Here is a 16654-nt window from a genome sequence, read left to right as displayed (position 1 = left end):
GTGGTTGTTGGTAATGGAGGAATAGGAGTGGTTGTGGGTGGTGGAGGAATAAGGAGTGGTTGTTGGTAATGGAGAAATAAAGAGTGGTTGTGGCTGGTGGAGGAATAAGGAGTGGTTGTTGGTAATGGAGGAATAAAGAGTGGTTGTTGGTAATGGAGGAATAAGGAGTGGTTGTGGGTGGTAGAGGAATAAGGAGTGTTTGTGGGTGGTGGAGGAATAAAGAGTAGTTGTGGGTGGTGTGGGAATAAGGAGTAGTTGTGGTGGAGGAATAAGGAGTGGTTGTGGGTGGTGGGGGAATAAGGAGTGGTTGTGGGTGGTGGAGGAATAAGGAGTGGTTGTGGGTGGTGGAGGAATAATGAGTGGTTGTGGGTAGTGGAGGAATAAGGAGTGGTTGTGGGTGGTGAAGGAATAATGAGTGGTTGTTGGTAATAGAGGAATAAAGAGTGGTTGTGGGTGGTGGAGGAATAAGGAGTGGTTGTGGGTGGTGGAGGAATAAGGAGTGGTTGTTGGTAATGGAGGAATAAGGAGTGGTTGTGGGTGGTAGAGGAATAAGGAGTGGTTGTTGGTAATGGAGGAATAAGGAGTGGTTGTGGGTGGTGGAGGAATAAGGAGTGGTTGTGGGTGGTGGAGGAATAAGGAGTGGTTGTTGGTAATGGAGGAATAAGGAGTGGTTGTGGGTGGTGGCGGAATAAGGAGTGGTTATGGGTGGTAGGGGAATAAGGAGTGGTTGTTGGTAATGGAGGAATAAGGAGTGGTTGTGGGTGGTGGAGGAATAAGGAGTGGTTGTTGGTAATGGAGGAATAAGGAGTGGTTGTGGGTGGTGAATTGTCAGGGGAAGGTACATTATGCTGTGGAGGAGATATGGGGTCAGAGAATTCCACTAGATCAGGGGTATTCAACTGGGGATCCATCTTTTAATTAATATTACAAATGAACATCAATAGCAACAACAGAATAAACAAATGTTTATGTCAACTTGATTTCTGAACTCCTAATATTTAGCAAATCACAGTAATTGGAGCTAATTACACTTACTGGAGTATCTGACAGACTGAAAAAAGCAAGTAAGGCTGCTGGTAAGCTTTCTTGACTTGGACATTAGTTTTTGCCAACACACGGCTAACCTTTGTTTAACCAGCTAAACAGCTTCTACTGGCAAAAATGTGTTTGGAGATACCTTTCCAGCTAATAGGCTATGTTAGAGTTTACACTTCCTCTTCCAATTAGAACTAGCCTGACTACCCATCCACATCACTTCAGCCAAACACCACACCCACTACCATTTCTTCTCCACCATGAATGTATGGAGCGATTGATAGAGCAGCAGAGTTCAATTCAGAATGAGTCGTCAGGCAAAACTATAACCGCATGGGGGTCAGAAAAATGAAAACATCTACCAAATCAATTAATTTTCAAGGGGTGGTGGGTTGGGTCAAGGAAGTCTGGTAGTGCACCTGACTGTTACCCTTGGTTAGCAAAACACTCATCAAAGCATCCTGACCTGTGCTGCTGTCAGTTGGTGTGTGTATAATGTCATTATAACATGAAAGAGGTAGAATACACAGGGACAAGGTGGGGTGCAATCAAACTGCATCGCAGGAAGTAATGACTTTCTTTATCTGAGTTTCTTTAAACAAACATCAATGTCCATACTCAGTGTGGTTGTAACGCACACACACGCGGACACACACACACACACACACACACACACACACACACACACACACACATCTTATCACCACTCAAAGCTCGCAGTGACATTGACATTTTAGTCATCAACACATCAACAATTTAGGGGTATTTCCTTTATACATAGACCTGTCTGTGCTTGTAAGGTTGAGCTATATGACAGTCTAGTCATACACTATAACATCAATGTATGTGGTGACATTTCAGCTAAACACCAACAACTGTTTCCAATTGCATGTGAGTCATACAGTGTACTATTATGGGACATGTCCATCTCTTCAGTGACAACAACCACAACCATAGAGCACTGCTTTCAGTGGCATTTTTATGCAAACACATCAGTGGCTTCTGTGACATTAATTAGGGAAAGGTACAGGGGATACCTAGTCAGTCGCACAACTGAATGTATTCCACCGAAATGTGCCTTCTGCATTTAACCGGCATCCACGTCACCGATACCGCGACGGTGCTTCTTCTAACCCCAATAGCAACAATTGTAAACGAAAACAAGTGAATGAGCTCCCTTTATAACACAGCGTGAATCAATTCATCTCAGGTTAGTTGAAGCCCATTTCTCACAAGAGAGGAATAAGAAAGCAAACAGAATGATAATTTTGGTACTGATGGGCCAACAATACTAATTAAATGTGATTTGATTCACCCGCTCAGAGCGATTTCTCATAGAGCACGTGTTTGTTATTTGTTTTCATGTTTGTTTTCATTGTTATGACGACTGACCACATTTTACACAGCATCCTGTGTGGCCATTTTGTTATAAAACAAGTAAAACACTAACTGACACATATCAATGAGGGATTGGGAGACTATTAGGCCAACTAGATGTTGTGGCTTGTTTTATTCCTAGATTTAATTTTGACTCACTTGACATAAAGCGTCTTAAATTAAATCCATTGTTTGTGTTCCAAACACCCATGTTTACTCAGTTGTGGTAAGGAGGCTTGGAGAACAACTGGCATAAAGCACTCAAATAAACAGGGGCAGAGAGAATGTCACACCTTGACTGCATCACCTGGCCTCAAGCCAGGCTGCCTTGCTCTCCAGGTGCAATAAGATAAACATTGGGCTACTTTACCAGCATATCAACACTAAATAAAAAGTCTGCAGACAATATGGCCTACAGTTGGAATTGTGTCATTGTGCACAGTTGTGTATTATCACATGGTTGTTAACATTTTGTCAAATTATTCCTTAATTTAAAAACGGTCTGCGCCCATTTTCACCAGCAAACTTGGACAAAATAAAAAACATCTCCGAAAAATATTCTGCCAAATAATCCACTCTAAAATGTTTGTGCCATCCCCACAAACACTTGAGTGGATTATTACTCACTTCCTTTGTTGCACTGATCATTTATTTATCTAGTTCTTATTTAAATTCGAAAGTTACCTAACTAACACAGATGTGCAATACAAGTTGAACTTTCACCTGTTAGGCTACAACACAACTTCTTGAGAGGAGTTCCACACGCACATTCATTATACCGTGATATGCGCCTCGCGCTGGCTAACGGTTTGAGAGAATAAACTCACATTGCAATTTGCGTTTGACCTAGGCTACAAGCCATGTCAATGATCCGTATAACATGTGTTATAGCCTACATGCAAATTATGTTAATAATATAGCCTTCAAGATGTTATGTTAAAAACATTGTGCAATGTTGAAGAAAATAAATGATCTAGCGTATTCGAGCTCTCGATTGAATCCCAGGAGGGGGTTGGACTCAGCCTGTTGATTCAATATATATATACATATATATAGGAGAAAGGGTCAGCAAACACCAATAACAAAGTAAATATTATATTAACAATATACTCAATCAATATTGTAAACTGGAAAAATACATATTTGTAGGTTCACATGTGGTATTGTCGGTGACATTATAACCACGTTTGGCTAGCGTAAAAGACGGCAGAGCCGCACAACTCTAACCATAGTTTGTTTACAAAGCGCTGTCAGAACATTCTTTCGCAATAGAAACCGTCTGCACGAAATATGCTTGTCCAAAATCTTCTCGAAGCTGACATAGTTAACAAACCTACCTTGACGGGACGATCAATTGAGTTGTCTTTTTTGCATAAAAGTAAGGGAAAGCTCCGCAACGTACGTACGACCCAGAAAAGGAACCTCTCCCGTCTCTTTCTAACTGTTCGCTACGCAGTTTTTTTCATTCTCGCTCTCTCGTGTCTTTCGCTTGCTCTCCCCTCTAGGATCGGTCAGTGCTATACGGGATCCTTGGGACGTCCAAATCCTAAACTCTAACCATAACATATACTACCCTTACATCAAACATAACCTTACCTAACCCTAACCTTTGCCCTTACCTTAACCATTTTAAATGTCAACTTCAATGTGTGTGTGGGGGGGGGGGGGACTTCCCAAGGATCCCGAATAGCAGGAATCGTCTATGTTCTCTCCCTCTCTAACCACCCACTTCCGGCGTTTTCTGTTTGACAGGCGAATATTGTCATATGAAAACATGAACATGTGCAATATATTGTCCCCACTTCAGTAAGCATAATATAGCCTAACCTAACAAATGTAAGGCAATTAAATGATCAAATTATCTAATTCTGTATTGATGATGAAATAGCAACAATAATAATAATAATAAATAGATGGAGAAATAGTTTATTATTATTATTTTCTTACATATTATCATGTTATATGCTATTGTTATAATCGTCATTAGAAGTAGTCTTGTAGTAACTGAAGTAGCCTTTCTAAGAGTAATGTGATCTATTTCTAAATAGCACTACAGTACATATGTGTAGTCAGTACATAGCCTATTGATGAACCACATTGAGTCAAATAACAGGTATTCACAAGAATAGGCCAACATGTGCACATGTTTCCTTCAATGTGTATCAATGGGAAGAAAGTGGAGAAAACCAATGGGAAGTTGAAGAGATGGAGAAGCCCAGCTCTAGGAAGCAGCAAGGCCAAGAGTGAGAAACGTTTCTCCGATTTGTAGGCCTTTGTACCCTCTTTGTTCTGCTATGCACTCATATAGCCACTGACAGACGTAGCTAAGGTTCTGTTAGGTCAGATGGAAAATAGCATCTATTTTATAAGTACTCTGTTTGTCTAGTAAAATGCAAGGTGGAGTGAATGAAAGATGAAATGAACGTGATTCATCTTTTGCTAGGTCCTTGCAGGTAGTAGATTTAATGCACAGCATCCTTCTCCCTGCACATGAATAGAATGTTTTAGCTGCAGACAGCACCAGAGCCCGATAGGTGTTAGCAGAGAGAGGGTGTGTGTGTGTGTGTGTGTGTGTGTGTCACTTCCCAGAGGGAATCTTTTTCTCGGCCCTTTCCAACTGTAAGTAAGTTAAATGGTCAAATCTGTGCTACACGCTATTCACACAGATTTACACAGATCCACACACACCAACTGCAAAAAAATCCTGTATGGTAGATTACAAAAACCTTTCGATTGACTGTAAAACATCCCGTTGTTACTAGTCCTCAAAGCGATCATGTATGGATATGATCATCATGGATACTCAAACTTTAAAATGCTGTGCATTGTAATATTGACATATTCTCTAGCTGGAGGCACATAGTGACACCTGGTGGTAGAGGAATAGACAGAGTTAAAGTGGATATGTTTTGGATCTCATTTAGGATACCAGATTTTTCATAACAGAGTAATAGTTGGCCCTAAAACTTCATCCAGCAATCTATCAATGAGCATACAATGAGTGCTGGCAGTGACATCATCTGGCAGAACAACTAAAGATGGAAAAAACTGATTTAAAGAAAATGTTTGCACGCACACATGCACGTGTGCTTTTCTAATGGAGATAGAGAGAATGAGAGTGAGAAAGAGGTGAAACGGAGTTAATTGGGAGCGGGCCAGCAGCAGCCGTCTACCAGCTTTACAAGCAGACTGAACAAAACAACCACAGAATGGTTCCCATCGAGGAAGATGCATAGTAAGACTGACAGGGAGTAGAAGAGACAGAGACGTGTGCGTGTCATACCTTAGATCCGTGTATTCTTCAGGCCCTGGTAACCTTTACACACAAAAGCAGGTTTTGGTAGTTATGTGTATGTTTGTACATAGCGAAGTATATGGCTGGAGACAAAAAACTATCAGGAAATATGAATCTCATTGAATAACCTCCATTACAGATAAAAAGGCCAACATGCACCCAATCCCAGCAGTGTTGGTCCCTAGAGACTGAACAGTAAATTACATGTTAACTTGTGTGATTGATACTGTATAAACATATAAACGATTCAGATGCTAATGACTCATTTATGAAGCAGAATTTGGTCCACAGTCCATTATCCTCCTCTGTAAGTGTCATTTGGTACGCTGCTAGGCATTTTAAATATGAGAGTTTTCAGACTTAATGACCGTCACTTGGCCAAACGCAGCAGCTGGAAGTGGAAGTGTTATAGGAAAGCCAACATTTCTCAAGACAAATAAGGCATGGCAAAAGTATGAACACATTTGTATTATTTCTAACTTCCGTTTCACACACAAAAAACGTTGTAAAGGAAACAACAGAAAGCACACTCCACTTGGCCCTCTGTACACACACACACACAACCCCAGCCATACATCAGGCCACTTCACAGCACACCGTTAAAATGGAATCGATTCTCCAAACGGATTGGCTGCTGCCAGGCAGGCTGGAGGGGTGACATTTTGCTTTCAGAAACTGCTGAGTCAGCAGCTGCTGAAGTTAATTAAAAGGAAACGCTCTCAGTCTCCCTCTCCACGCGTAGCAGGATAGTTCCTATCAGAGACAGATAAAAGAGAGACATAGAAATAAAGTATGTGAGGAGACTAGAATGATACGAAAAATACTATATTTCACATCTGCCATTTCAGACCAGTTTACATCACGGAATGACTCAACGGAACAACTATAGACAATAGACAATGTAACGTTAAATAAGTGAAACAACGGTGGAAACCCCAGACCAGACCTTTGTGCATACAGTATGTTACTATGCGTGGATGTGAGATACCGTAGCAGATGGGTTTCCTCAGGGTAGTGAAGCAGCACGCACATGTTCAACGTGCCGTCATATTATGGGATTTCCAGTTTCACCACGTACAGAAAGGCAATGGAAGACCACTCAGTGTCGTTTTGAAAGATTGAGTCAAAACTCAGATGAATTGACAAATAACACTCCAAAGCATTTACATTTTATGCAGAATTTCTATCCCATAGACAAAGTCAGTCATTTTGGTGTGTTTTTTGTCTGAGACTTTGCTAGTCTCACAGCTATAGATTAAAGCCCTGGGTAAAGGCAGTGTTAAACTAAGGCAGAGTGGTAGACATCCCTGATTAATTGCCTATTGATCCAACATACTATCTCTCATACAAGTGTTTTCTGATCAACTCAGGCGTTATCCGAACTGAACTGAAGCATGCTAACGCCGAACGAATGCACTCGCATGCTCCCATAAAATACATTCGCGTGAGAAACGAGAAAAAGCGGCAATAGTAGTGTTTGTCCATTTTGAGACGCTGTAGCCACTTCCTCAAAATAGTCAGAATTAATCTAAAGTAATTCAAGAAATGTGTCATTAGTTAACGTTAATTTCGAGATCTTACTAAGATGTTTGGTGCAGTTTTCTTCAATGAAAATATGTACAAACGAGTCGTCTCTTGTTGAATGACAACAAATACTTTATTGAAGAATAACTACTGTTGACCAATCACCGACGAAAGCGCGTAGAACTCCGACCTTCGGCTTGCCTCCCCCAAAAATGTTGTGTGCCCTAAAAGCCGAAAAATCTCTCACCGAAGTCCAAAACTGACAAAAACATGAAAATGTCGTCATAATATGCACGAACTCTACCTACAGTGAATCGTGCGGGCGCGTTAAGCAATGTGTGTTTTAACAGTTAGGTAAATACTCAGAGGATATGCAGTCAGGAGACGAATGATGTGTAGATAAATAATTGTCCTTGTGCATATTCATGTTCCGTCACAATATTGTTTTGAATGTTCGTTTTGGACTGATGCCCAACTGAGCATTCCACTCAATGCCTCGTCAATGAGCACCGATGAAGATTCTGTCAAGTGCATTACAGTTGCTTGGAAATACAATGACATTCAAAATAATTAGTAGGAAAACCTTTTGTCATCATTGTGTTGTCACCAGAATGACTAGATGCAGTATGTTAGCTAGCTAAAGTTGAAGGGCGACACCGGATTTTAGCTAGCTAACGGTAGCATTGTTGTTAGCCATTTTTGACTAACTACTAGCAAACACTGCCTAAAGTAAATTTGACATGATAATGCTGGCAAAGTTGTTTCTTACTAAATGACTACTTTAGCAAGGTCATCTTATTTCCAGACACTATAGCGTAGTTCAGATTAAATAGTAGTTAGCCTCCGTCCAGAATGACTGAGTTTATCGCCCCTCTAGGGCATCACCAAAGATTTTTTTATAACTAAACCAAGATAGACCTGCCTGTCGTTTCCAATAGGAACAAATGAGCATGCGGGCAAAACAAGCAAGGTTGGCAAAGCTAAGCACGAGCTAGTGAGATCGTATTGGCGCGTTCTAGCATTATCTGCATATTTCCGTTAGGGAACGCCTACTTTGAAGTGCGCGTGTGCAGAACTCAATTCGCCTTTGCACTCTTCCTAAAAAATGCGATTTATAAAAAAACTTTTGCAAATGGTAGTCTACAAACCTGAGTCCACTCAAAACAGATTCTAGTTTTAGTAACATTAAACTGTATTGAGATCAAATGTTTAATCGATGAGAAAATGTGCAGAATTTCGCCCAAAATACATCTCCTCCACTGCCAGTGGGCTTCCTCTCACTACCATATTCGACAGAGTGACGGAGGTGCAACTTATGAACAGGTTTTTTGCAAACACATACGTAAAGATACATTTAAGCTATGCAACTGGCTCACCGGTAAAAAAAAAAAAAACTAAAATATGGAAAATCGCATAACAAGATAGGCAAATATGAGTCCATGAGAGATACATATTTTTTTCTTTTTATGATTTTTAAACAAATATAAGATTAGTTACAGCATAATTTACAGATAGCTTTTTTTTTTTTTCAATTAACATCTACAGAGTGAACTAAATTACCGATTCAACTGAGCACTTAGGTCAGGAAGTGATGGATAAGTGTTGTGTTGTTTATGATGCGGCATCACATGATACCCATATACAGTCAAACAGAATAGTGAAATATTAGAAACTGATACTAACAATATGCAAATTACAAAAAAAACGAGGTCAACACATACAAGAAGTGTTAGCTTAAAATAAATCATTAATACGGTATAAGATAGGCACTACATAAACAATTTAGGCACAGACTAGTGCAGCTCTGTTGCAATGATCATTTGATTTTTGATGGTTTAATGAAAACAACAAGTGGTATTCACATTATGACAAACTATGAAGGACGGAGGGGGTGTGTATGAATTCAAAACACGAAAGAATAATGTACATTTCTATCTACAATAGCAGGTTGGCATTCATTGTCATCAATCTTGTCCTGGAGGCAGCTCTGCAGTGGTCACTAGCTGGCACAGCCACAGTCATAAAATCTGATTTTAAACCCCAACCTAACTGCTAACCATAATGCCTAACCCTAACCTTAAATTAAAGAAAAAAAGACCATTTTTACATCGCCAATTTTGAATTTGTAGCTGGTCCAGCTAGCGGAAATTGCTCAGGGTAAGATTCATGACAATCCAGGGAAGGAAACAGTATTTTCCCTTCAACTGAGACATGCTGCCTGCCAGCTGAGAGCGGGGTTGAGCCCAGGCTGAGAGGAGAAAAGGTCCGAGAAATATCCTGTCATTATCGATGCTATTTCAGACACCTAAAACAAAAACCAGCGCCATTCACATAAATTACCTATATGAATGAATGTTCAATTAACAAATTCACCAGTCACCTTGGTTCTCATCTCCTTGGTTTTTACAAACGCATCATATTACTGACTCATTGTGTCACAGTGAGATTCTAGATGCAGGTTTTTTGTAATAAGGAATAAGATACAACCGGAAAGATTGGACCAAGATATTTCTCAATCAAATTAAAATGAAGATACAGGTGTCCCCTTCAATAGAGAATGACATGGGACACAAACAGACAGACGGACTACCAAAAAAGGTGATCATAGAATAGGTAATTGAGAACTATGACGCTAACAAATAATAACTTATTATCTTTGAAAAGCTAGACCGCAATCTTCCTCTTTAGGCATTCTTATAAAAACAAAAGCGCTGGTTCATACATGAAGGTTGAGATCAAAACCATTTTAAAGGAAGTCAAGGAAACAAAAATATACTTTTGTATAAAAAAAATATACAAATTAAATAAGGTACTTTGTGAAACACCCACATGGAGTGAGACATGGCTTTTCAAAAACATTGACACCAACGCCTCGATCACACCGATAGCGTAATTGCATTTTGGTACACCAAAAGTACATTGCTTTCCAATGGAACGCTGCATTTGCCTTTATCTAAAGTATGCATCAAACTGTATGCGTCGATGGCTTGACAGAAATGGTAGCAGAAGGTGAATGTTGAACTATTGTTGCACACATATCCAGATGATGCTGCGTACCATTTAGCACAATGACACTGTCGGTGTGTTTGAGGCGTAAAGGTTGAAAGGTAAAGAATGTAATGCATCTTGTTCCCTTTCACAATATGGGACAGAGGTAACTGTGGATTATATATTTTTTAAGAAAACGGGGAGTTAAAATATTTAAAATTAGTCTGGTTCATTCGTCTCTTCACATGGGTGACGCCACGTCAGAACTCAACTCCATGTCCAGAGTGAGGGAGTCTGGGAAGACAGAAAGCAAGAGGGCTGCCATTAAAACAAGTTAAACCTTGCTTCACCAGCAAGCACAGTACGAGTATGTGCATGTGTGTGTGCGTGCGTGTGTGTATTAGTGTCAGTCAGGACTTACCCAGCGGGCCAGGGTTGGCCTCAGCCTCGTTGTGCATCAGAGAGTCCAGGGTGCGAGGGGACATGGGAAACAGATCACTGGTGTTACCAGAGTTGGTGCTGCAACAAGACAATACAGGATAAGAGGGAGAAAACCAAGACTACATGTTAACACACATACAGACGTCATAGTGATTAAATCTCTATGTCCTTTTTACCACAAGCGATAAGCTAACTGTCAGTCTACTGCCAGTGCGCAAGCTATTTACATCATCATCGCTGCTGTTATGTCACCATAGACGAGGACAATACTCCACATTATTACATGTACACACAGTATTATAGGTTTAAATACATGAATCAAGTAGTTCAGTGTTGACTGGGTCGGATTAGTGACAGGTTAGGACAGATCAGCCACTGTGTGTCAATGTGCTTCCTAGTGACCAACGAAGGACTGAAGTGAGACGACAGTAGCAGAAAGAAAGGGGGAAAGGAGAGCAGTTAGTTAGTTAGTGGGAATGTTAAGGACAAGTATTCTAGACAATCCGGTTTGTTAGAGCAGGCCAGTGGGCAGAAACACACCAAAACCCTCTACACCCCTGACAGACATTCCATTCTAAAAAGTGCATGACGTCTCACAACAACCTACTACTGTAAAGTCATGTGTGGAGAACAGTGTAGACTGCTGAGGGGAGGACGGCTCATAATAATGGCTGGAACGGAGCAAATGGAATGGCATCAAACCATGCGTTTGATGTATTTAATACCGTTCCACTGATTCCGCTCCAGCCATTACCACGAGCCCGTCCTCCCCAATTAAGGGGACACCAACTTCCCGCGGTGGAGAACTAAAGGAAGGACCAACGTTAGGGCTTTAAGAGTTCATCTCCACTGAAGGCACTTCTAATGAGCCCTTCAGTCTACAGCCTATCAATCCACAGCCTCTCCTCCCCTCCTGCTTTTCTAGCCAGTTCATAACGGACTGTGAAATGGGGCCAATTTTGATACCATTATCAAGCTGTAAACTAAACATGGCCAGTGTGGACTGATTTTAATGGAGTGATCATGACACCAGTACATAGACTTACAGGGAGTTTGAAAGGTGAATGATCCACTGAGGATGTGATTGGGAAAGGGAAGCCATCTTCGAGTAGGATGAACCCAACTGAAAATGGCTGAATACAATATGACTGGAAGCTGCTCTGGTGTTAGAACCAAGGAGAGTGGCAGTGAGTTGGAAACAAAACGGTGGGGGGGGTTGTCTAAATGAGGAGGCCGAGAGACTTATTACTCCATTCCTTGTCTGAGTCTCACCCACCCTCTCACACACACATATGTAGAGAAACACACACACTTAGCCCTACATGCCGCCAACCCCCCCCACTGCCTACCCAGGGAATATCCCGTTCCCAAGCAGCTCGCTGTCCGGAAAGTCCATGAACACGGAAGGGCACCTACGGAGACATGTCAGGATCTCACTGAGCAATCCTCTCCAACACCCCCCTCCACCCAAACAGACACCTCTACCTATGTAGTACACATACTCATCTAATCCTACAGAGACAGGTCAGGTTCTCACTGAGCAGCCCTCTCCAACGCTGCTACACCCCCCCCGAAAACAGTACCTCCACCCCTGGGTTAGCCAGTATACACACCCTTCTGATCCCTCTGCTAAACTCATACACACCCTCTCCGTCCCGGAATGGAGAGCACTGCATGGGCTTCAGAACACCTCACACACACTCTGTCTGTTCCCCTAGAAGTGCAAGGAAAGCTTTCTCTTTGGTTCTACTAGTGGTGTTAAAGTAATGGTGTTAAAGTAATCTGTATGCATGTCTGGGGATCGTTACTTGCTTCCTCCACTCTGCTTTGTCTAGAGAGATGTGTACACTTTGCTCTTGCCTGCCTACAGTCCTGTGCTTCCTGTTCTACTGTCCCCAGGCCAGACCAACAGCTGTTTAAATAAGGGAAAGACACTGACTGAATCCGTATGTCAGTTTGTTGGTGATAACTATATAGGAACGATCTGGAAACCACTCTTCCAGGGTAAAACTCCCACCCGCCCCACCCTTACACGAAGCCAACAAGGGGATGTTGTGGAGGACACTCAAACATTTCGTAGAAGAAAAAAAAAAGTTAAACATTTTGCAACATGACTGTCCCAGACTCCATTACACAACCTAGTGTGAAGTCACTTAGGAGCATTAACTCCTTTGAGGGAATTGAGCACTAACAGCTCTTAAGGAAAGTGAATACTTACGGGGTCACACAGATGAACTTTGTCTTTAAGTATGGTTGAATGGCTGTGGGAGAAAACCAGAACACCTTTAAACTTACACACAGATCAAAATATTCCCCATCTCACAAAGCATCAACCTCCAAAACAGTAAAGAAGTATTCATTATGGGAGGTACTTCTAGATCTTCTTCCATTAACTCATCCCACAGTTTTCATGTCAATACGTTAAACTTCCTGATTGACTTACTACTACACGGGTCTCCTAGTTCAGCCTCTGGAGCAGCTTCCGGTCGGCAGTACTTCCCAAAGGCGTCCTCCTTGGGGATCTCTGGGAAGAGGTAGACCAGCGGAGACACCAGGATGTTGGTGGCGTCCATGATCTTGTATCCCATAATGATCTCCGCAAAGGACATGCTGTTGAGCTGCTGCTTGGTGTAAGGCTCCACCGACTGGATCTGAGTCTTCCCTGCAGACACACAGAGAGAATGAGAGGGATATGAAACCATGAGACAAGAGCAATAATGAGATCAAACTAAATAATGTGCCACATAGACAAAGACCAATTGACATGCACAATAGAAAAGCGACAAAGACAGAGAGCGCCAGCCAGCCCAACACGCTGTCCTCTTACCACTGATGTCCTTCTCCACCCAGGTGAAGGTGATGCCTCCCTCCTTACTGCTCTCACTGAAGCGCAGCAGGAAGGTGCCAGGAGGCTTAGGGCTCAGGATGGCCCTCTCCCTCTCCTTACTGATGAAACCCAGAATATACCTGCACAGACCGAAAGAGAGCAGAGAGAAAAATGACATTTTTTTATGGTCACTTACACCAGATAGGACAGAGAAAGACTGAAAGGGAGACAATTTAACTCCATTACACTTGACACTTTACACTTGTGCATTAAGCCTAAAACCTGTACTCCTCCTCAATCCAGTTTCCCGCTATCTAGGGTTCAACGGTTCAGTATTACAGTTCTCAGCAGTGCGCATATGAACTCAGTGTCATGAACTCCACTCCCTCCAACTTGGATTTTGCCCAGCTGTTCCAGTAACAAGTTGGTAAACAAACAGAAGCGACCTCTCACCCTTCATTCCACAAAGCCAGGATGTACTTCTTGACCAGGTCAATGATGTTGTCCAGCCATACCCAGAAAGAGAAGCCTTTACCCACCATGTTCTCCTGAGGACAAAGGAGGAACTAATCAATTCAAACTGTGAAGCTGTTTACGACAGATAGATAGCTATAACAACATATCAAGAGAGACTGATTGGGCAATGAAATACTTTGCAGAACTTGGCCCAGGTGATCTGGCATCCAGAGTAGTTCACACACGGCCCTAGACAAACAACACAAACACATTTAGTAGGCATTGACACCATACAGACCATCCATAGAAATATATTTTCTAGGGTGGACACTCATTCTGCCTCTCATTCAATGTTCTGTGATAGACATCATTGTATTGCTATGGAGCCATCCAATCCAGATGAAGGTAGCGTTTCAGACAGAAATGTTCCTCGCCTAGTAGTTTCTCAGCCAGGGTGGTGAGCTGCTCGATGGTCAGGCCTCTCTTAGTGGTGGAGGAGAACTGCCAGCTCAGCACCTCCGCTACCTGATCCCACGTCCCCACCGGAGGCTTGGTGAAGAAATTCACATTCTATAGGACATGACAACAGGAAGAGAAGGTCAAGGTGGATTTCGCACACATTTTAACCCTCTCCAAGACAGACGCCAATGCAAAGAAGGTATGACACAGTAAAGATGACATCATTAAGACTGTATTTGGGGGCCAGAAGTTACAGGACAGCGGTCTAACGCGAGGTGGCGTAAGCCGTCTTACCTTGGGGTGGTTGGTCAGCATGTTGTACCACAGGATGGAGGCCCAGGCGTTGGGCATCTGGCAGATGTTGGAGATGACCACCACTGGTAGAGAATGGGTCTAATGGACCATAGAGAAAACACATGAAGAATGGTTAACCTCTCTAGGATGGGGGGCAGTATTTTCACATCCGGATAAAAAATGTACCCGATTTAATCTGATTATTACTACTGCCCAGAAACTAGAAAATGCATATAATTGTCTGATTTTGATAAAAAACACCATAAAGTTTCTAAAACTGTTTGAATGGTGTCTGTGAGTATAACAGAACTCATATGGCAGGCAAAAACCTGAGAAGATTCTGTACAGGAAGTGCCCTCTCTGACCATTTCTTGGCCTTCTACACTCACTCTATTGAAAAATGAGGATCTCTGCTGTAACGTGACACTTTGTAAGGCTCCCATAGGCTCTCAGAAGGCGCCTGAACGTTGAATGATGACTTTGCAGCCCATGGCTGAAAAACAGTAGCGCATTTGGTAAGTGGTCAATCTGAGAACAATGAGACGGGGGCGCGCGTGCACCAGACAACTCCATTTTCAACTTTGAGTCTTTGAACGAAAACAGGGTTTCCTGGTCGGAATAATATCGCTTTTTTACGAGAAAAATCGCATAAAAATTGATTTTAAACAGCGTTTGACATGCTTCCAAGTACGGTAATGGAATATTTAGAATTTTTTTGTCACGATACGCGTCCGCGCGTCACCGTTCGGATAGTGTCTTGAACGCAAGAACAAAACAGAGGATATTTGAACATAACTATGGATTATTTTGAACCAAAACAACATTTGTGGATGAAGTAGAAGTCCTGGGAGTGCATTCTGACGAAGAACAGCAAAGGTAATCCAATTTTTCTTATAGTAAATCTGAGTTTGGTGAGTGCCAAACTTGGTGGGTGTCAAAATAGCTAGCCCGTGATGGCGAGCTATCTACTCAGAATATTGCAAAATGTGCTTTTGCCGAAAAGCTATTTTAAAATCGGACACCGCGATTGCATAAAGGAGTTCTGTATCTATAATTCTTAAAATAATTGTTATGTTTTTTGTGAACGTTTATCGTGAGTAATTTAGTAAATTCACCGGAAGTTTGCGGTGGGTATGCTAGTTCTGAACGTCACATGCTAATGTGAAAAGCTGGTTTTTGATATAAATATGAACTTGATTGAACAAAACATGCATGTATTGTATAACATAATGTCCTAGGAGTGTCATCTGATGAAGATCATCAAAGGTTAGTGCTGCATTTAGCTGTGGTTTGGGTTTATCCTCTATGGGCTAGGTGGGACGCTTGCGTCCCACCTACTCAACAGCCAGTGTAATCCCGTGGCGCGTTATTCAAATACCTCAAAAATGCAAAAACTTCAATTTTTCAAACATATGACTATTTTACACCATTTTAAAGACAAGACTCTCGTTAATCTAACCACTCTGTCCGATTTCAAAAAGGCTTTACAACGAAAGCAAAACATTAGATTATGTCAGCAGAGTACCCAGCCAGAAATAATCAGACACCCATTTTTCAAGCTAGCATATAATGTCACATAAACCCAAACCACAGCTAAATGCAGCACTAACCTTTGATGATCTTCATCAGATGACAACCCTAGGACATTATGTTATACAATACATGCATGTTTTGTTCAATCAAGTTCATATTTATATCAGAAACCAGCTTTTTACATTAGCATGTGACTAGCATGTGACTAGCATTCCCACCGAACACTGCCGGTGAATTTACTAAATTACTCACGATAAACGTTCACAAAAAACATAACAATTATTTTAAGAATTATAGATACAGAACTCCTCTATGCACTCGATATGTCCGATTTTAAAATAGCTTTTCGGTGAAAGCACATTTTGCAATATTCTCAGTAGATAGCCCGGCATCACAGGGCTAGCTATTTAGACACCCAGCAAGTT

At 41.7% G+C, this 16654-nt stretch overlaps 2 protein-coding genes across 8 annotated transcripts in view; both read right to left on the bottom strand.

The window, feature by feature from the left end:
- The window catches only part of LOC106607295 (signal transducer and activator of transcription 5B), a 96100-nt gene extending 92188 nt beyond the window's left edge, over nucleotides 1-3912 (bottom strand). Inside the window, exon 1 of the mRNA XM_045720583.1 lies at nucleotides 3750-3912. The gene's annotated coding sequence lies outside the window, so the exon portion shown is untranslated. The remainder of the gene's footprint in view (nucleotides 1-3749) is intronic.
- A 4761-nt stretch (nucleotides 3913-8673) lies between these two features.
- LOC106607297 (signal transducer and activator of transcription 3) overlaps nucleotides 8674-16654 on the bottom strand; it is a 33772-nt gene continuing 25791 nt past the window's right edge. For 2 of the 7 annotated variants that reach the window (XM_014204116.2, XM_014204118.2), the window contains exons 14-23: nucleotides 14697-14795; nucleotides 14378-14513; nucleotides 14140-14192; nucleotides 13941-14035; nucleotides 13488-13627; nucleotides 13104-13322; nucleotides 12879-12921; nucleotides 12010-12072; nucleotides 10641-10738; nucleotides 8674-10537 (exon numbers count right to left, since the gene is read on the bottom strand). In XM_014204116.2, coding sequence (XP_014059591.1) covers nucleotides 10461-10537; nucleotides 10641-10738; nucleotides 12010-12072; nucleotides 12879-12921; nucleotides 13104-13322; nucleotides 13488-13627; nucleotides 13941-14035; nucleotides 14140-14192; nucleotides 14378-14513; nucleotides 14697-14795 — 1023 coding nt within the window. In that variant the 3' untranslated portion in view covers nucleotides 8674-10460. The remainder of the gene's footprint in view (nucleotides 10538-10640; nucleotides 10739-12009; nucleotides 12073-12878; nucleotides 12922-13103; nucleotides 13323-13487; nucleotides 13628-13940; nucleotides 14036-14139; nucleotides 14193-14377; nucleotides 14514-14696; nucleotides 14796-16654) is intronic. The other 5 variants (XM_014204117.2, XM_014204119.2, XM_014204121.2 and 2 more) reach the window with 3 other exon arrangements.

The sequence above is a fragment of the Salmo salar genome, chromosome ssa06 (genome assembly GCF_905237065.1).
Source record: "Salmo salar chromosome ssa06, Ssal_v3.1, whole genome shotgun sequence".
Lineage (NCBI taxonomy): Eukaryota > Metazoa > Chordata > Actinopteri > Salmoniformes > Salmonidae > Salmo > Salmo salar.
Note: the sequence above shows the minus strand (reverse complement) of the source record. Positions and strands in the feature narration are given on the sequence as shown.